The sequence below is a fragment of the Phasianus colchicus genome, chromosome 13 (genome assembly GCF_987193195.1).
Source record: "Phasianus colchicus chromosome 13, bPhaCol1.hap1.1, whole genome shotgun sequence".
NCBI lineage: Eukaryota > Metazoa > Chordata > Aves > Galliformes > Phasianidae > Phasianus > Phasianus colchicus.
In genome coordinates, this window is record NC_143448.1 from 7,272,669 (window position 1) to 7,298,878 (window position 26,210).

The 26,210-nt window shown below is 37.8% G+C and overlaps 1 protein-coding gene across 24 annotated transcripts in view; it reads left to right on the plus strand.

The window, feature by feature from the left end:
• The window catches only part of LOC116243621 (plasmanylethanolamine desaturase 1-like), a 161,151-nt gene that overhangs the window by 73,791 nt on the left and 61,150 nt on the right, over positions 1 to 26,210 (plus strand). For 21 of the 24 annotated variants that reach the window (XR_016470904.1, XR_016470905.1, XR_016470908.1 and 18 more), the window contains 5 exons: positions 313 to 374; positions 855 to 998; positions 9,020 to 9,170; positions 10,244 to 10,389; positions 14,117 to 14,219. Coding sequence is in view for 1 of the 24 variants with exons in the window: in XM_090149959.1 (XP_090006085.1) it covers positions 313 to 374; positions 855 to 998; positions 9,020 to 9,034 (221 nt within the window). In the remaining 23 variants the exon portion in view is untranslated. Of the gene's footprint in view, positions 1 to 312; positions 375 to 854; positions 999 to 9,019; positions 9,171 to 10,224; positions 10,390 to 14,116; positions 14,220 to 21,201; positions 21,377 to 21,851; positions 21,998 to 26,210 lie in introns of all 24 variants that reach the window. The other 3 variants (XR_016470897.1, XR_016470903.1, XR_004170024.2) reach the window with 3 other exon arrangements.

Sequence of the window (26,210 nt, forward strand, 5' to 3'; positions counted from 1 at the left end):
CTTGAAGTTGAAATGTTCAAATAATAGAGAATAAGCTAAATTGCAAAGAGTGTTTGAGAGTTTGAATGCCTTTTTTAAACACCAAAGACTCAGAGGCAAAGATTACTGCAGTTAAAGCTCTGAGCTGGGATGTGGATAGCTGCAGAAGAAAGACTATTTTGTATAATTGTTAGAATGAGAAAAGTTATTGCTCCTTTTCAAACTGTAGACCACTGATGTCATTTATTGAGTGATAAAAGTGGTCGTTCAGTATGTTCGTCTCATTTCTGTGTTAGCCTGAGTTTGTAAAAATGTCTGTTTTTTAATTATAAGATTTCAGCTCGAATTTCTTCCTATCAAGGTTGTCATATTTTCTGAAAAGCAAGATGTTAAAGGTATGTATTATGCTACATAATATATATAATATACATTATGATTAATGTATACCAGAGTTTGTACTGAACAGCTATTGTCATTCTGTGAAAATTACTGAAAGTACTAACTATATTTTCTGAACTTAATCCTTAACTAGTTTTGCTAGCTTTGTGGGATTATTCTCTCTTTGCTAAGATTTAACCAATAATCTGCAAAGCACAGTAGTGAAGCAGATCTTTGAAAAGATACGTATAAATTTTACTTTGCATTGTATTGTAGTGTGCTTACCTTTCTTAAAAATATGTATTTTAGAATAGATATGCATTAAATAATGAAATGTCCTCAGACATGTTTTCTGAAACAGGAATAACTGTGCTCTCTTCTATATTTACAAAGTAGAAAATTATTTTAAAAGAAAGACTTTTCACATGCAAAACAGTCCCCAAGATATATCAGCTGGTTCTGCTCCTTGCCCTGTAAACTTCTGCTTTAATTTTCAGGCTGAACTGACCTTGCACAAACTTCGCCAACCTGAGCAATCTTCTTCCAGATGGGTGCTTCATTATTTAAGTGATACTGCACTGTTAAGCTCCTTCAGAAATGGACATGCCAACCAACGTCTGGTCCTCAGATCCTCATCTCCTGTAAGTAGAAAATGTTGTACAGATTGAGAGCTGATTCCATTAGCTCTAGGGAGATTCACATAGATTTGAAATGTTAATCAATGCAGTTCAGAACACTCTAAAAACTTCTGCCCTGAAAATGGTCCTGCTTCATGTATGAAGCTGTTTAAATGTTCACAATATTAAATATTTTTGTTAGATTTGATAACAAATAAGCTTTAATCATCAGTTTTTATATTGCACTTTAATTTTTTATTTTATTTTAAGCAAAACAAAACAGGTTCTGCACATTTATATTTCCAAGTTACAGCTACCATGTTATGAATGAGACTTCCACCCCTTTCCTTCTGTGTTTATCCATAAAAAGAGAAAGTCAGCTGAAGCACCTGAGAAAACTGACTCTGCTCAAGAAAACAGCTCAGCTTAATCAGTGCATGCCACATAATGAGAGGATTTTAAAATAACAATTTAAAAAACTTACCATGGCTTCTACAGAGAGCAGGGGGGATTTCTAACAGCGTTTGTTTCCCACCTAACTTGATGATTGTTGGTGAGTTTCACTTTCCAGACAGAAACATGTTCCTGGAGGCAAGACAGTGGCAGACCCCAATCTCTCTCTCCCTCTCTCTCTCTTTTTTTTTTTAAAAAAAAAAACAGCTTAAGAATTTCACACCTCACTAAGTGCCAAATTTAATTTGCTATTTTTTTTATAAAGACTATTTGCACAGTGAGGAGGCTGTTGGTTTAAGCAGGGCCTGAAAGACTTTGAGCATTTAGAAGCGTGCAGCAGAGCATGCCAAATTAAGCTGGTAGTCTAAGTGCAGGCAGTTTCTTTGATTTTTCACTAATTTATTGCATGTGTAATTATTTAAAGAATTACACATGGAGCTGAAAGAAAATTCTCTGAACTGACTGGGAAATGATCCTTTTAAGCTTAACAAGTATGTATGATACTGTGACAGTTACAGAATCACAGTACAGTTAAGATTGTAAGGGGCTTCTGCAGGTCTTCTTCCCCACTCCCCTCCTCCAAAGTTATCTGAATGAGAACTCTACTAATGACGTGAAAGATATTTCATACATTCCTGTACACGTGACTGTTTGGGAGGAGTTTTCTTCATTAACTGATTGTATTTACAACTTTTGACATTTTGTTATTTGTTCAGCCAGCAGCTTCCATTATAGTCCCTGCTCATCCATATCACCATGTATCTGAGGTGATCTTCAGGTCCTAGATAAAAGAGACTACAATGGTGTTAGAGAAAACATTTCTGATTCGTGGATCTGCTAATATGAGTAAGTGAACTAGGGAAGAAGGAAGGAAGTAGACAGTGTATGAGACATCTGCCCAAAAAGACATAGGAAATGAGAGTCAGAGCAGAGAAATGGATCAAAACTCAGGACTTTAGCTATAGCCTTGTACCTGGTACCAGTATTGTCTGCACCCATGGTGCAAGCTCTTCTTTGCTTTGGAAGAACATTCCAACCTCTCGTTAAAATCTACTAGTCTTTTCTTGTTGAATAAGTAATCTCATATTATAGATAATGACCATACTAAGATATTTTCATGTGTATTAGTAAATCAGGCCTATGCATTTGATGATCCTTGTGGGTTTCTTCCAACTCAGGATATTCTATGATTACCAAAGCTATGGACTAACTACTTAGCTTCAGCTGAAAACATGGGCTGGTATAGAGTGTTTCCACACTTGAGATAAAAAAGAGAGATTTTGCAGTTATCTTTTTCCTGTGTATCCTATTTCCACGAATTCATTACTCTGTATAAGTAGGTCTCCAGGGTCTCTTGAACACACTCTCAATTGTGTAAAATCTGCCTAAGATTTGTTTGAGCTTTCAACAACCACATAGTCATGGTTAGCTTGCCACAACTTAATACCATGCTCACCCAACTGGTTATGGGAGAACTGGTTTAGGATTATGCTAACACAGCAGTGTTGTTTCAGTTTGCCTCACAATGTGGACAGACCTGGTGCGTCATTTTGTGGGGATCAAATAAGTGCATTAGTGGAGTGCAGTTGCAGGTACTTCCATGAGAAGAGAGCACCAAAACTGCTTGTCTCTGTGTGAATGTATATTTCAGAGATGAGACAGGCTACTGGTATGAGGAAAAGAGAGCAGAAAGCACACGTTACTTGCCTTAATAGCACTGTCAAGAATTTTTGGCTTTCCTCCTTCAAAAGCATTTGAGAAGCAAACAGAGGGGACAGCTTAAAATAAAAGTTGCTCTAGTGGGTGAGATGCGGAGGCAGGTCATCCTCAAGCTGCACTTTAATTGTATCACGATGGATTATCCCCCATCTGACACGCTCTTAGCTCTTTAAAAATCCAAGCACAAGATGTTTAGCTTAAAATTATTTAACAATATTTTTATTCTGTTAAGATCTTTTTTTCCCCAGTGTAAGTAAGTATGCTTAGCTCCCAGCTTGTACTGCTGGTGCCTTGCTGCTGGAATGCACAGAGTAACTCTTGTTTTAGGTGGAACCTTGGTAGTTCATGAGCCTATTACTGGAAATTTTTAGAGTATGTTTTGCATCAGAAATCTTTATTCAGTTAATTCTTTAATACTTACTGAAGCAAAATTCTCTTTGAACACATCAATGGAAAACAATTTCTGCCATAGGTTTACAGTTGCAACAGGAGTGAAACACATCCTTGTGCCTATTTAATCTTCTGCAGAAACAACAACAAAAAAACACCTGCACTTAATAGGAATTCAAAGACTTTTTAAGAAAATAAATAATTCCTGTCTGAAACAGTGCCAGGGTTTTATGTCTAGAAATGCCTTTTCTTCTGTATTAAAAGTACCCCGTTTTGGAGGCTAATCAATATGGAGCTGTGTGAACAAAGGGTGATGCTTGACTGTAGTGGAATTCATCGACTAAGAGATGTTATATGTAACACCTCAACAAACTAGGATTTAACAGTTTCTAGATCATGCTTGAACTATTATCCAGGGTATTAAATTTTACCCTAAATGCATTACAACTATAATCATAGTTTGAATAACAAAAAACAAAAAAGAAACAACAAAAAAAGAAACAACAACAAAAAACCCCGAAAAAAACGTGCATGAAAACTGCTGGTCACAGATGTGAATGGATTGCTCCACACAATGGGCAGAGTTTCTACTCTGCTTCTACTTGAAAAATTATATTCTCATGCCTAACTAAGTTTATTGCCTTTTGTAAAATTCCTTTAACAAAATATCCCCCAAATCCAACAGTTTTTCTTTGTGAATGATGTCTGCCTCTTCTAAACTTTTGTTTTCAGTTGGGACGTTTTTAAAGCAATATTTGATTTTGTCTGAAGTAAGCTGTCCATAATTCTTGATCATCTTTGACAACTACTTGCCTAACTCACACTGCATTCAGCTTTGTCAGCGTATGTGGTTTGCACACTTATGCAGCAGCTGTGCTGTTTTGTGTCAGCAATGCTGGAAATAGATGTTACCTGCTAAAGAATAGCCCTGGTGGGGAAAAGCAGAAAGGATACTGAGACTTATCTTTCTTGGAACAAATAGCTCCACAGTAAACTTGTTTTATGTTGCAAATGTAGGTTCTTTACTTGAAGAAAATTTTAGCCCTTGTTAAAGGAGCAGTTCTCTGAATTATCTAGTTAAAACAAAAATGTATGAGCTCTGATGCACGCAGAATGGCTCTGCTCATTGAAGTAGTGCAAAGCAAATGATTTTTTTTTGATGATCAGAAACTGATCCAGTGCATGTGGTCCAGCTCTGATCTGAAAGTGCCTTGGTTGCAGTGCAGGGACAAACACCCTTAACAATCTTTGTTGTAGAGAGCACCTTCAGAATGTTTTTCCTGGGAAATCAGTGAACAAATTTCTCACTTCCAAGAGCCCCCTGCTGCTGAGAAGGTTGCAGTGCCCTGTGCTACTAACAGTCACAACAGGAGCTTTGCAAATTAAAATCACCCTTTTTCTTTTGGTGCTAAATGGGGACTTTCAGAAGTACTGCAATGTTACTTTGCACAAGAAGACTTCTAACGCCAGTATACGATTAGAAATATCACAAGTAGACAATATCAGGGCATTCTGTGAAAGTTTTCTTAAGTATGTTGCCTTTCTGTTGCTCTCAGGTGCTTGTGATCAACTGTGTTTGCTGTACCTGAATCTTCACATCTGCAAACTTAAAATCAAAACTTCAGAAATTTGCTTCACTTCAAATATAGCAATGAAAAGAATTTAGCAGTATTTTCGTGTCATTGAGAGCAAATTAGCAGCCTTTTGTAATTCTAAATTTTGTTCCATATTCTTTTAAAATATTTCTGCTTTTATTTACTGTATATTTATCTTCCCAACTGTAGGATCTGCAGGCTTTTAATCCACAGGTTTTTTTCCTGCTTTTAGCGTTAGAAGTTGGCAGGCATCTTCTTGTGATCCTTTTTTTTTTCCTCTCCCATAAAGGTGCTGGAACTGCTCATTTTTTAATAGTAGTAATTTCCTCAGTTGAGTAGTTACCTATTTTACTTATTCCTTATTTTATAAGAAGAGACAAAGCACAAATGCAACTGATAAACCTGACATTGGATTACTTAAGTATTTAAATTAAGCATTTAAATATTTTATTATTATTATTAGAGTATAATTTATAGAAAATATCCATCAGTCTTTGCCAAGTGTTCCATTCATCTGAGAGACTGCTGAAACAGTTACTCTTCTCTTTTGAGTAATGGTTCCACAGGACACATTCTGCAACACTCATTCTCTGAGTAGTGCTTTACTTTGCCTTTCATTCTACAGTTATCAGAGGCACTGAGAATCAAACCTTCTGTTAACACACGAAAGCTTTACTACCCAGAAAAGCGTGTCAGCTTTTTTTTTTTTATTTATTTGTTCAGAGTTTTTTACTTACTGCCTTCTAGGTCAAATGACAAGTAATTGGAGGCGAAATGTAGCTTCAAAGTTCTCTTTTGTAAGGAACCTAATTATGTAGCTTGTCCTACTAGAAAAATATTTCTGATCAAGAAAGTTTACTGCATCATATTTCTCAAAGGATGAACCTACTGAATCTCTAAGCTGTTTTTCTTCACTAGCCTGATTCATCTAGTGAAAGTGGGGGAAAGTACAGTTATCTACAGTTATCAGGGCCCCAAAGGCAGACAATGAAAGCTGAGAAATTGGCTTCTTCTGTTGCTGACTCTCTCTTTAGGAAACAGCTTCTGCTTATCTTAAAGAAAAAAAAAAAAGTGTTTTGTGGTTTTGTGGGTTTTTTTTTGGGGGGGGGAGAGGGGGGAAAGGGGGCAGGTTGAAGGATTTTTTTTTTTTTTAAATAAACTTTCAGATGAGTACATAACTTAACAGATGAACCAATATTCAGTGACATATTTTGTCCCGGCTTCTTTCTTCTCTAACGCTTCTAATAATCCTAATTAAGACAAATGCATTTAATGTTTTCTTTTAGAAGTAAGTCTGCAGTAGCAACTGTCCTTAGCTAACACTTTAGGAAAACAGGTATTTTAAATTTCTTTGCATCTTGCATTAAAAATATCATAACAGATAGAGAAATAGAGAGGTAGAATTTTTCTTTAGGTATGCCAGATCTGCTTGCTTTCGAAGAGCTGTTATTGTCAGAGGTCCAAAATGGGCCAAGTCAAATTAGCACTAATTAGCACTTCAGCATCATTTGTGCTGCAAATAGAGCATTTACTGCAACTTACTACTGCCTCATTGTGGTAGCCTGTGAATAAATCCACAAGTACCTAGCAGATGCTCACACTTTTAGGGAATATAAACCATGCCGCTAACTAGGTAGCCTAATAATCTAGATTTATGAGAACACTTAATACGATAATTTTAAAATATATATATATGTATTACTTTCTGCTGCCATAGTGTGCGAATAACGCATTAATATTGAGGCAGCAACTACATATGGTACAGTTAATTAGCTTCTGTTTTCTAAAGCATTGTTCAAAATTTCTCTAAATTCCATCCAACAGTTGCTTTATCATAAAGCAATTTATTGTTGCTTAATATAGTCATACTAGCTTATAAGTTTATAAACAAGAATCTAGAAGTTTTATTTACATGAAAGGGCTGTTTTGCTCACGTTTCTGCCTGCATGCTTGCCCATATTCCCCCTCCCATTAAGAAAGCCTAGAGTGGAAGTGGTGGAAAAGAAATGATGTGGAGGGTCTCTTCACAAACCAAGGGACAGCACATTCTTTTGCAAAATTCAGTGATGCTTCTCTTTGGCTGTATGAACAGCTGTGGCAACAGCCCTAAGCAGGAGGAAGGAGTGTGGATACAGTGGCAGATGAGATGGAGCAGGAGAGAGTAGACAGCATTTGGTTGAGCAGTTGGATAGGGATGAATTTAAAGCAACAGAGACTTGGCAGGAGGGTTTTGAAAATGGTCAAAGCATGGAATAGAAATAGTAGCATGTCCCATGATGCTGACAAAAGATCACTGAAAGCCTGCATAAGGACTCTTAAATATGTTTGATCTGAACAATGTTTCTAATGCTAATGAGACTGGACATGCTTTCTAGGACTACTCTAAGCTTGTTTTTATGTTTTAATCATACTAAAGTTTTTGACAGCAAGAAAACAAATGAATTGCCTCTGCCTCCTCCCAGAAACCATGACAGAGAGAAGAGCTTTGATTTTATCTGATTTAGAAAACTGTTAATGCCCAAATATTTAAAGCAAAAAAAAAAAGTTCTTCTAATGCATCATCATGAAGAACTACCTCCATTTCTTTCAGTGAACATCTTATCCAAAGGGATGAAACCTTTCAGTAGTAAAGCAAGAAAATTGCCTTGGAATGAATGAGTTCACTGGTCATCCATCTACTGCATTTTAAAACAGTAAATGGTCTTTCTGACATCTCTTCGCACCAAATATCAGTTCTCATTTTCAAAGACTTTGTCTGGCAATTGTATACATAAGGGAATGCTGCTTAGAAGTAATAAAACATGCTACGGATGTGATGAAATAAAATTAATCTATAATGCCATGGAGGAAGCATATGTTGAATGCTTCTCTCAGGGATAACGGGGGTATTTAATCACTAAGGCTTTGGCTTTTGGCCTTTAAAGTGTTTGATTACATACATTTAAGAGTCCTAGCCCCTAGGGTATTACAAAGAAGTTTGGAAAGGTTGGGGCTAGATTGTTGACACTGCAGGTATTTATTTGTTCTGATATTCACTAAAACTTAAATAAAACGCATTAAATATCACACTTGGTGTTTATAATTTCTGTTGTGATAAAGTCAGAAAAAAATGGCTCTTTTGTGTCTGAATTTTAACTGTGAAAATGATAATATGAGAGATGATGATAATTCAGTATTATGTTTTCACTTCTCTTGACTATGAGTAGCATTACCTGCCTGCCTTAGTGTTTAAGGAAGCTTTGCTCTCTGGTGATTATTGTTATTGCTTCTACATCCTCACACAAAACATAACACCAATTTGGCATAAATTCTTTATATAAATGCTACTTTAAAATGCTACCAGGGATAAAGATCGATCTTTTCCATGATCCTTGGTGATTCTATGATTTATTAAATCCTTCTGAGCAGTAACATCCAGGAGGGTTTAATGGAGCCCCCATCAAACACAAACACTGAGGAAGATGGACAAATGCTTCTGTGTATGCTGCCTGCAGTATGGAGGGGAACAGAGCAAGGAGAACTTCTGTAATTTACTATCATATGAAAAAAAAAAAGAATTAAAACACATCACCTAAACCAAAGCCCAGTAAAACCTGTGGGAGGCTTTCTGTTGACTTCAATGCTCACTAGGCCTGGTCGATAGATTTCTAAAATATAAAGCTTTTCACATTGTGTGTTGAAGAGATTTTTCATGCAGCGGACACACAGAATGAAATTGTTTATTCTCTCTCTTTCCCAGATTTGTCCTTGAAGAATACTCTTGAGCTGAATGTCACTTAACTTTGAGCAAAGTTGGATTCTAATCTGTACTGTGAGGACAGAATCTTCTTGTTTGTTGTGACATGTAATTTCTTTCTCATTTGCTGCTCTTTTCTTGGTTATCTGCAGGACAAAGGATTCTGAACCTCAAATAGAACTGCAGATGGAACTGGACTATGAGGACCCATTTCTCTCTACCACATCAGAATGCTTGCTATTTCCCTTCTGTGTCATGGAGTCACAGTTGTATGTGCAGAGTTGCCTTTAAACACAGATGCCGGTGAGTGTAATTTTTTCTCAGCATGAATGTGCAAGATAGAATAACTAGTAAAAAAAGTTAAGATCTGTGTTTCAGATAGTTAGATATGAACACACCAGCGTGTTGGTGTAGCTTCTTAATTGATTTTGTCGTCTGTTATTTGGCTTCCTGAATTCTTCTTTGAACCAAGCACCTACATGCAGAGGTACGTAAATCAAAGACCACAACAACTGTGTGGATCTGTATTCAGCAGTACCAGAGTACATCAGTGATGTGAATGGTTCAGAAAAGTGGAAGGGTTCTTTACAGTTCCACACATGGAACTAGGTAGGAGCAGGGCCCAGCCTGTCCACAGGGGAGGGCTCACTCCCATTCACAAAGAAAACACCATTGCTGAAGAGAAATTATCCACACTTGCTCTCTTAGCATTACAAATATTTACTTAAAATCAGCTTTTAGTGTTTACTATGAGTGGATGAGTACATCTTGAACAATTAATGTTCAGCGCAATCCTGTCATCAAGCCACATAAATATTTTAGACAGTGAACTACCTAAAGTGTAACCTTCTCTGTTGTGCTAAACGCAGGAGAAATAAGAGATATGTAGCCAGGCCAAGGATTCTGCATCAAAACTGACTTGTTTAAACACAGTTATATTCTTTATGTATTCAGCCAAAATCAGCTCGGAAAGGCAATTGAACAGTTTACTGTGGCACTTCCAGCATCTTGCCTAAACAGTGAGGCTGATATCTTTGGCAAGTGCTGAAGCAGCAGCTGGTAGCCATGAATATTTTTGCTACACAGAAAAGCAGCAAGCTGTTTCTCATGGTACTCAAAGCTGTAGGCTCCTGAGCAGTACTGTCAAGGTCTCTCATAGGGAAAAGCATTTGTGCTTTTGTGCCCCACACAAGGCTGTCAGTGCCATCACAGCTTTGGCAATACACTGCTTCTGTCATCAAGCAATTCAGTGCGTTCATAGAAACAAAGGTCTTTATAGTGTGATTGCTGTTAGTGTGTTGTATAGATAAAGTGGTTGCATTTTGTTTTTCACCCACTCATTAAAACAATTTTTCAGTTTCTTTGTTTCTTTGCAGTTGAGAGAGATGAGTTTAGGAGGATGCAGATGAAAATAGTGCATGGAAAGAAATTTTCAATGAGGTCGCTTTGCTGTTTCTTCAGATAAGGAGAAGGTTAAGGACAACTATTCAGGCTTGCTGAGAACATGGATCTCTAGTAAAAGGTAGAGATTCTCAAATATTCATTAGATGGCTTATATCAGGAATGTCATAATGTTTTGCAAATCCATTTTTTGCCAACCATTTTTCTCTTTTCTCCCGCAATTCAATAGATTGGAAAAAAATGTATTTGTTTACAGGAAGGCTTTTCTCTTCTCTTAAAAGTATTTAGACTGATACAAAGAACAGAACAACATTAACACATCATTGTTCTGATCCTGATTTCATTTTCAGTCTGCTTTGTCCTTATATGAAATACTATGCTATGTTTAGGGCAATGGAAAATGGCTCCATTTGTGTGCTTTTAAAAAATCCTTTATGCGCTTGGAAGCTTGCCACCACTTAGTTGTCTCAGGGTGCTTGGAGTCATTTTTTCTGGAACAGCTGTGCCTGAACTCCAAAGGAGGGTATCCAAAGGGGATAAAGAGACCCATGGGTTGAGGGGGCTCTGCAAATGAAGTCAGTGAGACTTACAAGAATCAACAGCACACCTCGCTTCTTTGGATTTCATAAAAATGTCATTGTTCCAATTGCGGTTCTGTCTTGTGATCTGCCCCTCAAATATGTTCTTTTTCCAGAAAAAGTAATCTGTATATTTGTAGGTATGTTCTATCAAAATAACAATAATACAGATATGTTTGATTGGTCTTTCACAAGTTGTCTATTCATCACTGCAAAGCTGAAAACACATAGATGGAAAACGAAACAAAAAAAATGTAGTCTGCTTGAGGTGGATGTGAATCACCATTCATGTAAAGTTTTCTAATTAGATTAGAACTGGTAACACCAGTCTTTGTTTAAAAAAAAAAAAAAAAAAAAAAAGGAAAAAAAGGGAAGAAAAAAATAGAGAAAAAATAGAGGTAGTTAAGAACCTCCTTCCGAGCCTCCTGCAGAGTGAGCAGAAGGAGAGATAGTTACAGGAATTTCAAAATGCTTAATAGTCAGTAACAGTGAAAAGAGTTGAAAGATGTAGAAATCCTGTTCCACTGACAGGATCTGCTCTGTCGCAGCAAAAGCCTGCAGGGGACTGGTGATTCTGCACTAAGGTATTTGCAAACTCACTGGAATACTTTTTGATCCTGAAGCATGTAATTTATGAATGTAACTTTTTCAATACCCATCTAACACATAAAATACATTATTTTAATGCTGAAGAGATAATTCATAAATTGAAATCAAGTGAATCTGAATAGTTAATGTATGGACTAATTGGAGAGAATGGATCTGCAATATAATGAAGTTCTAAGGAGGTCACAGCTGGAATATTATAAGAAATACAGTGTTTCTCTTGTTTGTCTGAGAACGATTATCTATTTTAATTCTTCTTTATTGAAATATGAATCATGTCAGTCCAACCTTTGAGTTATTTCTTTATCTCTGCTTTGTTGGCTTCATGGGTTATACAAAACACAGCAGAGGAGAGCCATGAGACTATATATCAAGTATTATAGTACAGTAGTGTAATCACTATTCTCTCTAACACATTAGGTGTTGTCATCAAGTTTTATGAGTAAAGGTGTTTTGTTTTTTTCTCTGAATCTCCTAAAACTTTTCATCTTAATTAGCAATAGTATAAGGTTCTTTGTAAAGCTTGAAAATATTTTATGATGTGGAAGTTCTGTGGTAAAAGTACCGACTTAATATTTCTAAAGAAAGTGATACAAAATGATTTCTACAGCTCGGAAAAATGTCTTTATTAAAAAATAATTTTGCAACAGTTTCAGTAGGACTAGAAGTCACAGTAATTTCCCTTTAAGAGACTGGATGGTGAACTATGGCTTGCACATCACAGAGTAGCTGCTCTGAGCATGTCTGATCCCCACCATGCACCAGAGCCCTGTAAATGCTGATGTTGTGGCAGTGTCCTGCCTACATAATTAGGAGCTGTTCTCTTTCTTGTCCATGCTGTGATATGTTTTTCTACAGTCCCATGTGAAACTGTAGGTGCTTTTTGTCTTTTGACTCCAAGCAAAAAAAGCTTTTTAATTGGAGGTCAGACTCCCACTGACCTCTGCAAATGCAAAGTGCATTATGTTATCAAATGACAAAATTTCAAAAGAAAAATAATACAAAGAGGTAATCTAGCTGTCAGTGGCCAATCCAACGAACAGATTTCTTAAAGATGAGCTTAGCTGCTCTCCACTAAACTTTCAACGTAGAAGAAAATATGGGTTAAATAGTCCCTGAGCTATGCATGATGGTAACACTGCTTCACAAGCAGCAGCTCCCCAGTGAGCTGGCACTAGTGCTGAGAATGTTGTTCCACACAGTGTTATTTCTAGTCCTGATGTTTTGCTCCTTTTTCTTTCTTTTTCTTTCTTTCTTTTTTTTTTAAAGAGATTGATGAATAGAAGACCCTGAATGAAGTGGTTTGGCATTTGTTTTCTGATGTGGCAAACAACAAACGTTGCTGTGTTCAAGGCCTCCTTAATCCTCAGCAGCATTAAACTAGCTGTGTCCTGTCATTATGAAACACTGGAGATATATTTTTTCATTAGCTGCAAAGTAGAATTTGACAAGAAAAGCTCTTGGAGAACAACAGACATTAAAAGACATCTTACACATTTGAATTGGGCATTTATAGGTTATTTTTATTATCAGAATTTTGTCAGGGGGCAAAAAGCTTACTCTTTAAAAACTCTTGGCACTGTTACTCTTGTGAGATTTGCCTTCAAGCTACCCTAAATTCTTCAACACTAAATTCTTTATGGACTCATGCTGAGTGCTGCATGGCTTCTTACATTCAAAAGAGCAAAGACATCCTGTAGTACTGATTGTCTGAAGACGAGCAGCCTGTTCAGCACTGCAGGACCCTACTTTGTCCTGCCCTGTTCCAGCTGCCACCAGGCAGGTGTCAACAGGTGAAGGGCTCTGAGGTAGCCTCCCTGTTTACCCATTGTGTCCCACAGAGCTGCTCACATGAAATGATAGACCATGCACAGCTACTTCACTGTTGTAATCTGAGCACCCCGCATTTTCTGTTTAAGTTGTGATCCTATTGAACTGGCTTGTTTTTCCCTGTATGTTGTGGTCTTATCACATGAAAAGAAGATTATTTGAACTCTCAGTGATACATACATAGAGTTATTTTCCTTCACTTACATTTTCTTTTTGAGTGATGGATTAAGCATGTGCATTTGTGTGTCAAAATATGTATCTCAAGTTCTGTAAAGGTAAGAAAATGTAATGTGTATATGCAGCAAAGCATCACAGTTTTGTGCTGATAGTGATTAGTCACTATGGAGCCTGGACAAGAGAGGTATAGTAAATGGTGGCATTTATGGAGAAGCAATTTGTCCGTTTGTGTCACTCAGTGCAACAGCTGCATCTGAAATCTGTTGCCCTTTGTTTGTAGACTGATCCTGGTATTTGAAACATTATGAGTACTGCACTGTTCAGGTGTCCAGAATTTGAAACGTAATCAATTATAATTGCTATAGATATGGGCTTTTATAATTGTAAGGTTCTAATGACAATTGCAAGGGAGAGCATCGGAAACTTTCAGCTAATCTTTATTTGTAGACGTTTCTATACAGTCTTAAAATAGCAGTAATTGGTGCAGTAAAAATAGATACAGCACAATCTCTGCTGCTACAGAAAGTAACTATACAGATAGATAGGTAATGTTACGAATAAAAAAAAATGAGATGTGGTACAAAAATGCAAGTCATGCTTTTAGATAGAAGATAGTTGGTTTCGCTACACTGGCTTCTAATGGCAATTTCTTCACAGGATGCTTTGGAAGTGATGGATTGAGGTGCACACATAATGACCTGTTCCAGTCAGAAACTGAGAGCCTCAGAAGGAGTTGCCAACCAGATCTATAGAATGAGATGTGAGTATATACAAGAGCAGTTCTAGTACATTCTGTGTGTCTGTCTTCCTGCTAAAACAAGTAAAAAAAAAGTCAAGACTGTGCATTTTGGAGGATTAATTATCTGAGATTTTTTCTTTAATTTATTACCAACAAAAATAGTGTTCACTTTGTTTCTATTTTACAGGAAAACCCACATAATCTTTAAAAGGCATAAATAAAATGAAGTCCACATAGACTGTGGGTCTCTGCAACAGCTGTTCGTGTGACACTATATCTTAACTGCATGTGTTTAATCTTTCTTTTTTCCTGAGCAGCTGTCTCAATCTATCAAAATATTTGTAAATGGATTCAGTTTCTGGTGAAATTTGCTTTCACCAGCACAACAGAGAGACAGGGAAGACTTATGCCCTGTGGGAAGGAAAAAAAAGCAAAATTGTTTTTCATTCCAGGTTGAACAAATCAGTCCTAAGGCATTTGCCATGAAGCCTGTGTGAATCTAGTATTCTCACTTAACAGCTACCTTGGAGGTGGTGTTTCACTTCTTCAGATAGATTTTTCTGCAAGTAAGCAAGCATAAGCAAAATGGTAGGTGATGGACGGTTGTCCATTTCAGTAAAAGGAGAAATTCACCTTGAAAAGAGGGATATTTGGTGTCTTGTCCTATTTTTAGCCCTGACTTGTTGTGTCCTTATCTTATTTTCCTTCAGTGTGTGATGGGTTAATGCTTCATTCCTGTATTTTGGAAGTCCTCTGTAGTCTGAGGGTGCCTGTGGGCTGCTGTGTGACAACTTACTACTATAATGAAACAGATAAGCTGGTAACAACTTCCTATCACTTCTCCAGTAAACTGCATACACATGCATTAGCCTAGCCTCCTTGTAATTGACCCTGACAGTACAGGCAGGGGAGGAGAATCACCAAAGCTTCTTGGCCTTCCAAGTCCATCACTGCCGTTCTTGTGAGATAACGAAGGTACCTGTGTTAAGCTCACTACACAGGAAGGAGTGACGTTAAGTCCTGATAAAATGGCAGTGAGGGCAGTTACCTCATTAGAAGATATCTCTTAACTGCTCTCTAGAGCTAACCTAGAGGAAACAAATTCACTAAAAGCACCAGACATGGGATCATTTTAGGAATGAAAGCCTGCAGATATGCCAGCATTGCCCACTAACATGCTCATGCAAACTTGTCTCACAACTTCTGCACCTCCAGTCTGATCAAAACTGTGCACCTGAGGTTGTAGATATCCACATGCTTTGATTGCACCCTGAATGAAGTAAGCCTTGCAGCTCAAGTCAATATATTGAACCTTAGCTCTTCCTATAAAACAGAAAATCCATACATCAAGTCTATTTTTAAGCCCTGAACTATAGCAACAAAAGTTAGTTTTGTGTGTTTGATAAAGCAAGGTGATTTCTGTGTGTGTAGGACTACCGGGGGTCTCACAGAAGAGCTTGCAGGAGGAGGGGATGGCTGGGTTAGTTGTATAACTCCGTTGATGTTTCAGCCTGACCTGAAGCTGCTTTTGGGATGACTGAAGCAAAGAATCATGGTTTTACACAGAGGCAGTACCAAGTGTTGACTGCACTGTATGTTTGTCATACTTTATGAACTCATTCTTCATCCTAAATTAGGATACAGGTAAGCCACAACCTTGTTGCAGGGCAGATCAGTAGGCAGCCACCCTATCTTGGCTGGGAGTTCTGTGTCTGTGTCCCAGCTGGGACCACTGCTGCTCTTGGTGTACCCAGCTGTATTTTAAGGCAGGTGTTGGGGATATAGGAAGACCAGCACTTGCAGTCATGTTAATTTAGCTTTGACCACTCATGTCAGAGCTGTGTGCAGGGACTTCACTATAAATGAGTCAGACCACTCATTATTTCACTTATGGGTCATCTGGCATTTCGGACCTCAGACTCATTGGTTAAGTGGCCAGATGTCCTGAAGTTGTTGTGTACAGCTGAACAATTAACTATCTGCCACACAGAAATGGCAAAGGCCTCCCTGTTTTATTAGGATAAAACCACCAGTTTTATTGACTGGCTTTTTGCCTTGATCATATTTACAGTGTTACACTCGACCCATTTAATCATTTCAGTAGCGAGCTGGATACTCTGTGAAAGCAGTTCTGATTTCCAGCCTGAAGAATAGGTAGCTGTTTAATAGAAACGGAGGAATAATTATTTTTCATATTAAAATGTGAATATGTGACAGTTCATTGTAACAGCTGACAGCTCGTTTTGCTTCAGGCAAAATACATCTTTGATAAAGTACATTGCCAAAATGAACACCACACTATCAAATCACTGCTTTTGTTCCTGTGTACAAGACATGGTTTTAGGTGATTGTACATAAAAGAATCCACTACAGATGCTAGAAACAGAAGTTAAATCAAAAAGCCATGAAGCAAGGAATCAGCCTGAATCCAATGAATCTAATAACCGATAAAAGAGGTATCCCTATAGCCTGGCTGCCGGGCTGTTTCTCAGGCTGTGGTCTGTGCGACATCAGAAGGTCTTCTGTCAAAGCAGTTGTGAAAGAAAGAAAATCCCTTTTAAGAAAAGCTGACACACATTCCTGCAAGTTGCGAGCAAAGTGTGCATGGGCATGAAGTCGGCAGCGCATGTACGTATTTTAATTGGTTGAAATAAACTTTTTGTTAGCAGCTCAACAGAAGATGATCTTGGGAAAAGAGATGTTCCTTTGCTCCAAAGGTGCAGTTTAGAAACAGCGTTCTAGGAAATGCAGCTGTACTCCTGTGAATGAGCTGTATTGGTCCACTATGTCTGCCATCTCCCCAAGAAACTCAGCAGAGCTGCTGTGGGGCTGCTCGACAGCTTCCGTCGTCCACCTTAACGACTGCACTTACCCACACTCATATCACAGCCTTTTTTCTTTATTCGTTTTATTCCTTCCCACTAATGTAGAGAAAGTCGAGTTTCTAGGACTGCCGTCCAGGAAAAGGTCACGTAAATACTGCTGACCCACAAAAGGAGCAGGAGCTTTGCGGAGCTCACTGCCGGCTCACTGTCTGCGGCCTGGCCCTGGCTGCGGCTGCAGCTGCCGGCGCGGGGCAGCAGGTGGGGCTGGTGCTGCAGCAGCGACGCGAGCTGCGCTCCGGTAGCGGGGCATAGGAAGGGTATACAGAGCGCTCCGATGGACTCCTGCTCTCCGCCGGTGCAGTTCGTGTAGTTTAGGGAAAGGAAAACGGTAAATGTCAGGAACTTCCACTCAGAAATGTGAAAAACATCAGTCTTGTGATCACAGCGGTATTTAGGGAGCTAAATTTCGGCAGGAACCACTCGTTGAGACTGGTTTTAAAGTCCAGCCTGATCCTCTGGCTGAAAGAGATTTTATGGAAGCAGTGCAAACATTTGCTTGCCGAAGTTATGAAAACCTCTTCAAAGCTTCAGAGCACATGGTGATTTAAGAGCCTAACTGCCCTTTACCAGCTTGAAGTTTGATTTAGAGAGAGCTCTTTTTATATGATTCATGAGAGAAAGCTCTACGTCCTTGGAATCTCACTGGCTGTGAGTGTTACCAGGGCTGTAGCAGTATGCTGGAAGGCCCACAAATGTCTCTGTGATCCCCAACTTGGGAGCATGCTGGAGAAGTGTGAATGCATGCACGATGGCAATGCTACAGGGGAATTTAATGAAAATAGTTTCAGATGAGCAGACAACTTTCAAAAGAAACAAGGTACTAGGACATGCTTGGGTACATGGAAACTAAAGGGATGTTTAACAAACTGTATATATATATATATTTAGCTTAGCAAACAAAAAGGCAGTGTGTTGGCAAACTAAATGGGAGAGTATTAACGTATGTAATATAGCTTATTTCAGATTCTTTTTCCTGCACTGGGAATCCATTGTGATCCAATTGTATCAGTCCATTATCTCATTCTATCTATTAGGCTTGTGCAACCAAACCTTTAATTAATGTCAGCTGTTATACCTCAGCTGACTTCATCAAGCTGTGCCAACACAACCAGCTGTACACACTGACATCCCTCTCCAGCCCTCCCAACCCTTCGACCTTTCCTGGGAAAGCCCTCCTTTGTTCAGCCAGTTTCTTGTCTTTAAGAACTGAGTCTTACTGTGGCTTGACATCCTTTTTGGTCTCATGAAGTCTGCACTGTTCTTAGCCTTGATTGTTACTTCCCAGTATTCAGCCTTCTGATGAATGATTTCTTCCTTATTATTTCTTATTGGTATATATATTTTTTCTGCTTAGGTGCTTAAGCATCTCTCTCTAATTCAATTCTCTTTAGGTGATCTAACAGGAATACAACTGTTTATAAATAAGCATTGTGTCTAACTTATTTGTGGCATACAGCATGTGGCTGAAAAGGCTCATATAAAAATCAGAGAAAATTCAAAATGATCATCTTGTTATTTTTCATTCTGGCTTGGATAAATACTTTTTTTTTAGCAGCCACAAATTTCTTTAAATATATTAGACCTCACAAATGGGAGCATAGTATGTATCTCTACTTCTTTGCATATCAAAGGTGCTATATTTTTGAATATGAATAAAAATTCTTATAATTCAGCTACTTAAGCATTGATGTTAGTCTGGCTTTCAGAAGAGCTTTGCTGCTGTTTGGACACCTCAGTGAGAAAAATACCAGTCCTTGAAAATGTGGATGAAAATAAGAGGCACTGCTGCATTCTTCTTTGCTGATTCAAGGATGCCACAATAGTATTTACTCTTTCAAAAATCTTGAACTAAGTGGATTTGTAGTGGTTTCTATTTAAATGCCAATAGCTGCTGCTAAGTAAAAGAAAACACTGTAAACCAGTGTCTCTGGGGAACTGCACGGAATGAATGTGTTAACTGTCTAAGCTGCTATGTATTAGTATGAATTTGTGGGTTAAATCATTATTTGTAATTTGAGATGTCCTGAAAACCTTCTAAAGAGCGACCAGAAAGAAACGGCACAATTATTTTTGTTTTGCCTAATGAGCCTGGAAAAGTAGAAGGTCACCTCAGAGTAGAATTTTTCAAGGATACCAGCATTTCTTCATCCTATAGTGAGTGTCTGATAAAATGGCTGGATCTCAAAATGTGTTTGCTTCACTAATTGAAGGTCGTATTAGCATGAATGGATATAACCTTAGTCAATGGCTACCGTTTCAATTCAGCATCAGTTTTCTTACAAAACAGATTGATGTTTTTCATAATAAAGCCTCATCAAATCCAACACAGAATGGTAGATTTACGTTTATCAATAATCTTTCTCATTTTAAACAAGTAGAATGAATGACTTAAGGAAAATAAAATTCGTATACAATAGGAAAGATATAATAATGTGTGTGTGCATGTATATGAAACATCACACAACACTTTCTACAATGAGTTAAGGATTTGTTGATCTTAGGAGATAAAGAATCAATTGGATTATAATGTGAGCTTCAGTGAAGGTTTCCAGGGTCTTAGAAATGAATGTGCTGTTTATGAATATGGAAAAGATTTCCTTGTGGGATTCAGAAATGAGGTGACAGTGCAGCAGCTGGCCATCAGGGCTGTGTGACTTTTGGAGCAAGGGTATATATCATCTATTGCTGCAAGCAGAAGTTTAAAATTTGGCATATACAATCATTTGTTAAGTTGGCTCTGGTGCAAGAGAGCTGTTGAATCAGTCCAGATACACAAGAAGTAAAAACTTATATTGTTTAGGTTAAATTGCAGGTGGGAATTTATTCCTTTGAAGATTCTGGTGCTGGTCAATGTCAGAAGCAGGATCCTTGCCTCAATGATCCAGTGCTCCTAACCAGTTCAGTTTCTTATGAACACAGTATGAACTAGTACTTCCTAGGTACTTAAAGCTTTCTACATTTATTTTAGTGTTGAGAAGTGCTTTGAAAAGAGGAATGACTCAGATTCATAACAATTTTAGATTCAGTTTGAGTAGCAAGAGGTTAAGTGCATTTTCAGAGTATTTGGAAAACAAAATATTTTGAAATGAATCTTAGCTGATAAAACCATTATCCATAATCAAAATTCTCTGTAAATGCGTAAATGCTTTCCAGCATAATTATCTAGAATAGCTGTCTAGAAGTTACAGATAGCAGTCACCACAATGAGCAGTTACAAAGTGTGAAAATGAGTTTGTGTATAAAATAGCTCTAGCAGGCCCCTGGACTAAAATCACTTGATTTCATGCAGCTCTGCTTAGTCCTACTCTGCCAGAGACACTCCCCTACCATTAGAAAGTTGTCTCCTTACTGATTTGGGACATAACAGAGGGTTAGATTAATGACAGCTGAGATAACAGCATAATATAGGATCTTTGGAAGGGGATAAATTACAGCCTCCTTTCAGTGTCAGTGTGTGACGCTGGGAGACTTGTACACAAGCTGGGTTTCTTGCAAGGACTGTAAATATTCATCAGGGCAACTGGAATAACTAATTGCAGTGGGTTTTTTTTCCCCCTGCATTTGAATGAGAGGGAATTATAATTGTAAGTATAGTTAAAATTTGTTCAGCAAAAACAATTTGTGGCTATACAGGACAATGCTGAGCAAGGAGATGCTTCTCTGTTTCTGAGTAAATGGGCAGCAGGATCCCAATGCAATTTGTTTGCTGTAGAATGTTCTTCACAAAACTCTTTGCTGAAATTTGTGGGTTCCTGACATGAAACACCTTGTAAAATCAGCATAGGGTTTCTTGCAATTTAATTTTCTACATATCAACACAGTTCTTGATTATACTGAAAGTTTTCAAAAGAAATGCTGGAGTTTCCCTTCAGTAAAATTGTTACTTAAATTTTCACCCACTTATTTGTGCACATAGTGCTGCTTTCTGTGGATAGAAGCAAACAACCTACACATGCTTTGTTCTCTCTTCACAACCCTGGCATATGCTCAGTGGCATTGTATAAACCAAGACAATGACGCAAGCACTGGTTTCCCAAATGCTGTCAGATGGTTCACCATGCTCTGGTGATGTATTTCTCATCGTTGGTTTTTATTTTGTTTTGCTATTTTAATAATAGGTCACAGGAATAAAAGCCTTCTTACAATCACAATGTATGCCATGCATAAAACCTAATTTACAACTGCAGGAGAACACTGTATTCTGGATTACCTACCTGTCAGTTGTAGACAGCGCCTTTCACTCCAGAGTTGCAATGAAGGGAGAGATAGAAGGCGGCCTTTCTCTGCTCCCAGGTACTCTTCTACTCTGCAGTGCCATGATGAAATATTAATTACATTTATCAGAACAGGATTAAACGTGGAATGAATGATTAATTATTTGGCACTGGGATAGATTAAAGTTCTGTCCAGGGTTTATGTATTCATTAATTACTTGTTAAATCAAAACCAGACTACTGTCTTTGGAGAAGCTGGAAAAAAATCAGCTCTGTTGGTGCAACGGTTTGTACAATCAGTTTGTTATTTGGTGGTTCTTTCTGTAACTAAATAATTGTCACAATAATAGATTATTCTACCTAAGCATGATGAAGAATTCTTTACATGTGTAGTGCATGGTTTATTTCCTTGCAGGTTTTACCCTTTTATTATCTGTCTTGTCTGATGCTTTGAAATGGTTTCTGTCATAGGATTTAACATAACGCATCATTGATAAGTTTTTGCTATCACAACAGAAGGGAATGACTGGCATAGATTTACTTCTGCCCTTCAGCAGCAGGGAAACTCACTACCAAGAGAGCAGATGAGCATAAGCCTTCCCTGCCAGATGGTTACCTGCCCAGTGCCTCTGCCAATGTGTTCAAACCACACCAAAGTGTTATTACATGCTACATCTGTATTCTTTTCCTGGATATGATGGTAGGTGGATCCTATTTATGATTATTCTTGAAAGAGAGCATTTCTAAGCTGAAGAGATTTTTGAAGAACTTTGTGAAGACTCTGCTTTGTGTTAATAGTACTGTACATGTGGAGATTGTGCTTCATGGTGTTTTCACTGATTTTTTTTATTGATGCCAAGACTAATTACTGTCCTTTCTTGAATCTGTTGGCACTTTGTACATATGGTGTCACAGACTGAAGGCTGTCAAGTGGGATCAGTTTTGTCCTGTTCTGCCCACCTTAATGCCTTTATTATTATTATTATTTTACTGCTGGTCATGTTATTCTTCATCACTGTTTATCATATTATATAACAGCTGTATTGCTCTCACTGGCAGAATAGAGGGCCTCGCATTCTTATGTGCCATTTATCTCTGCTGATATTTTGTGAGTGATGAAAGCCATCATAAGCGTATATTTGTTTTCTTTGTATGATGAATCCCTGTTTCTCCACAGAAGTCCTATGCTCATGATGTTCACTGTTTAATAAAGTGAATCAGGATATAGTTAACACTCGTGTGACTGAAGGCTTGCTAGAATAATTAAGTAAATACTGGTCCTTCAATTTTCTACTTTCTTTGCTCTGATATTCTTATACTGCAATCTCCTGGAGCTTCTATGAACATTATTGATGAGGGAACACTTCAGTTCCTTTCAAAAGCAGTGCATATTATTGAGAGTGCAGAAGCAAGAGCTGTAGGTTTTTAGAGTTTAGAAAAAGTGTAGGGATTAATTAAAAACAGATTCTATTCAGATCTATGTGGATGTTGAAAAAAAAAAAAAGAGAAAAATCAGAGTTGGCCAGAATTCCAGGTACTTCTAGAAATGAAAAATAGAGAAAAAGGTCAAAATGGACGAACACAGTTGAAAAGATTAACCTCCCCAGAAACCCCAGCCCACCCACTGGAGACCGTAGCTGTTTTGGGCATTGCAAGGACCACATGCAGCAACTGCAGTGAGCCTGTTCTCCTTTCAGGCAAGTCCTGAAATTCCAGGGCTTGATGAACAGTGTTATGAGTGTAGCTCTACTGAGAGACAGTAAAGAACATGTCACACTGAAGATGTGGAATAGCACACTGAATCAATAAACAGGCTTCCGACTAACTGGAAGCAGTGGGGCAGATTCTCATTTGTTGCTCACTTCAGTAAATCCATGAGTATCAAGAATCAAGTTGTGTTTCCCAGTGGTACTGCTTCATGAAGGGTATTCTGTGTCCTAAATGTAGGTGACATTTTGGGGGAATGTACCTTTTCTGCAAAGCATTTTCCAAGTTTTGGAGGCTCCAGGATTTGTGAGAGGTCATATTTATGAGTCAGTTCTCACTGCTGGCCATCATAAATTAAAAAAATATCGTAACATCAGTTTTTGTATCCTGGACCAACTGTGTTGTATTGGTCTAAGTAATAACATTCTTTATTCTTAAGCTAAGAGCATTTTGTTTATGTATTCTCTCCGCAAGGGAAAATATACTTCTGCTATCACTGCAAAGCACAAGGGACAGTTAAATCTAATAAGTTAATCTAGACTCCTAGAAACAAAATTAAATTTTCAAATAAAGGCAAACTGACAGCTAAGGCATATATCTTTTATTTAAAGTAGAAAATAAGCCCATTCAAATGCAATCAGAGAAGACAGATGTAGGTAAAAACAAGTAGAGATAGGATATATGGTGCATAAATTTGCTGTGTCTGTATGATAGATCAAACAGTGTGACCTTAAAAATGTTCCTAAAACATCAGCTAAAATATGAAATTTGCATATATTTAAATACCGCTTGTTAATGTAAGATGGACTAGAAAGGATGTTAACACTGAAAGTAAAATACAGCACAGGTGTAAAGTGTGCAACAGAAAGGTCACATTAGCCATCAAAGTGCCTGAAATGTAAATATTTACTAGCTTGGAGCTGGCGGCAAGTTCTATAAATAAGAAATATTACTTTCCACTGTTTAATATATCTTCTCTAGTAAAATATTTATCTGAAAAAAAATCTTGATTCAGCAACATTTATAATTATCTAAATGTTTAACATCATACATCCTCTTAGATCCAAATTACCTTAATGGGACTACAGAGGTAATTTTCATGGAGGCAGAGGCACATCTCTCTGAAAGATGTTATCAAGATCACAGATAAGGATGCTATGAAATTTTGCCTGCCTTTGGATCGCTGACAGGAGGTGTTTAGACTCAGATTTCTCAAGATTTTTTTCTTTCTTTCTGGTTGCAAAGCTACAGTAGATTGTTGGGTTTGCTTAGGTGTGGTATCAGGTTGCTGCTTGGAAGGTGGCATCTATAGCCTATTCAGGAGAGAAAACATAACTTGTTGCCTGTGGTTTCTCAATTCCTGCTCTTTCATTCTCTTCTGATACCTATTCCTCTGTCACCCTGTTGTCACAGCAGGGCATAAAACATGCTGCTTCCCAGTATAGGATGTATTTTGATCCAGTCCCCTCAGGTGTCTGCTGAAAGTGTCTGTCTGTTTTCATCATATTCCCAGAATGGGAATATCTCCAACTATGTAGACAACAGCACGGCCGCCTCTCATTCAGCTCTGGTCTCTTTATAGAGTTTGAGACTGGCTGGTCCATCTGGTCATCCCTAGAAGTACATCATAATTATCTCCTGGTTCTTAGTAAATCAGGGTTTTCTAGAGATTTCCACTGTAATTGGATCAGTCACTAATGTAGCCCAGATTTCTCACAGTATTCTGTTGAGATTACATCTGTTCCAATACCATGACCCAGTTAGAGCCCAATATCTTTGTGAATGTGAAAAAGAAAATTGGTTAGTAAAATGTTGCATGTATTCTGAACATCAGTGCAGTTGAAGAAATGCAGTTAATTCTGATAGTATCACCTAGCCTCAGAGAGTGGTGCGTGGATGTGCAGATGACTCTCTAGCTCTCTAAATATGGACATAGGTACCAATAGGCGCAGGGGGATGTATCCTTTCAGTTTGTCTGTTTGATGTTTTGTTCTGTTGTTTTGTTAGCTCATTAATGCTATTTTCTGTGGGCTTTGTGAACAATTTACTTTTAAAGTGATAAAATTCTGAAAGATCTTTTTTGTATTCATTTCTAGGAAGAGTGTAAGTTCTTTGAGTCATTGATTAGTGACAAATGCCATCTATGGAGAAGTTCTCTTAATCATTGGGATGTCTCTTTTGAAGGTCACTTCCATTTATTAAAAGATTGCAACTGTACACTTGAATATTTCATGAATTGTCAGTATTGTTTCTGGCTTTTGCAATACTTCTCCATAGAAAAAAAAAAACAAAAACAACCAAAAGGTCAGATAACAGACTTTTTAAAAAATTACCCAGAAAGCTACATACTGACCTAACAATATGTTGTCATAGGTCAAACTGGATTGTTTCTGTCACATCTGTATTGCATAACGCCAGATAAATTGAGGTGTGAGTTGATGTATACAGTGCAATATAGGAATACAGCTTTCACACTGACAATCAGCTACTTGTGGTTGGTAGAGTTGTGTGTATAGACCTCTGAGAACTGCAACATATAAGGAGAAAATACAAAATACAAAAATAAACAACAGCAAATAGCCAGAGGGGCTTGCAATGAATTTGTCTAGAGAAGATTAAGCACCGGATTCTCTTGAATGTGTGGCATGCTACACGTCTGGGGTCACTTTCCTTTGCTCTCAATTGCTGAGGAGTGTCATTGTCTGAGGAAGGTGGAATTTGGTGCATAATAAAAGGCATAAGTCTCTCACTGTTCCTTGCTGAGAGCTCCTCCTGCACAAGGCAGGGGTCTGTCATTCAATAGCAAAGGTCCTAGACTCAGTCTTCACTGATGATCCGTGTTTAGCCGTGTTAGGTTTGCAGTCTCACCCTGTGGGGAATAGAATGTCGAAGAGAAGGTCCTTCACACTGAGGGATTACTAAATCCAGGTCATCTACAAAAGATTTGGTCTGCAATAGAGACTTTTCTATATGTTGTTATAATAAAACATGCCTTGGCAGGAGATGTTTTAGAAATACTATTTTTAAGAGCACAACATTAGAGTAAAATTTTAAATTTGCCCTGTACTCCCAGCACTCTGAAAGTTGAACTCTGCTTCCAAGAGTCTATAAACTTCATTCATGTGCTTTTTTCTTTAAACATTGACTTGGAACATTTGGCTGCTTTTCAGGCTGATTGAAGTTACACAGTCATCAGAATTTGATTA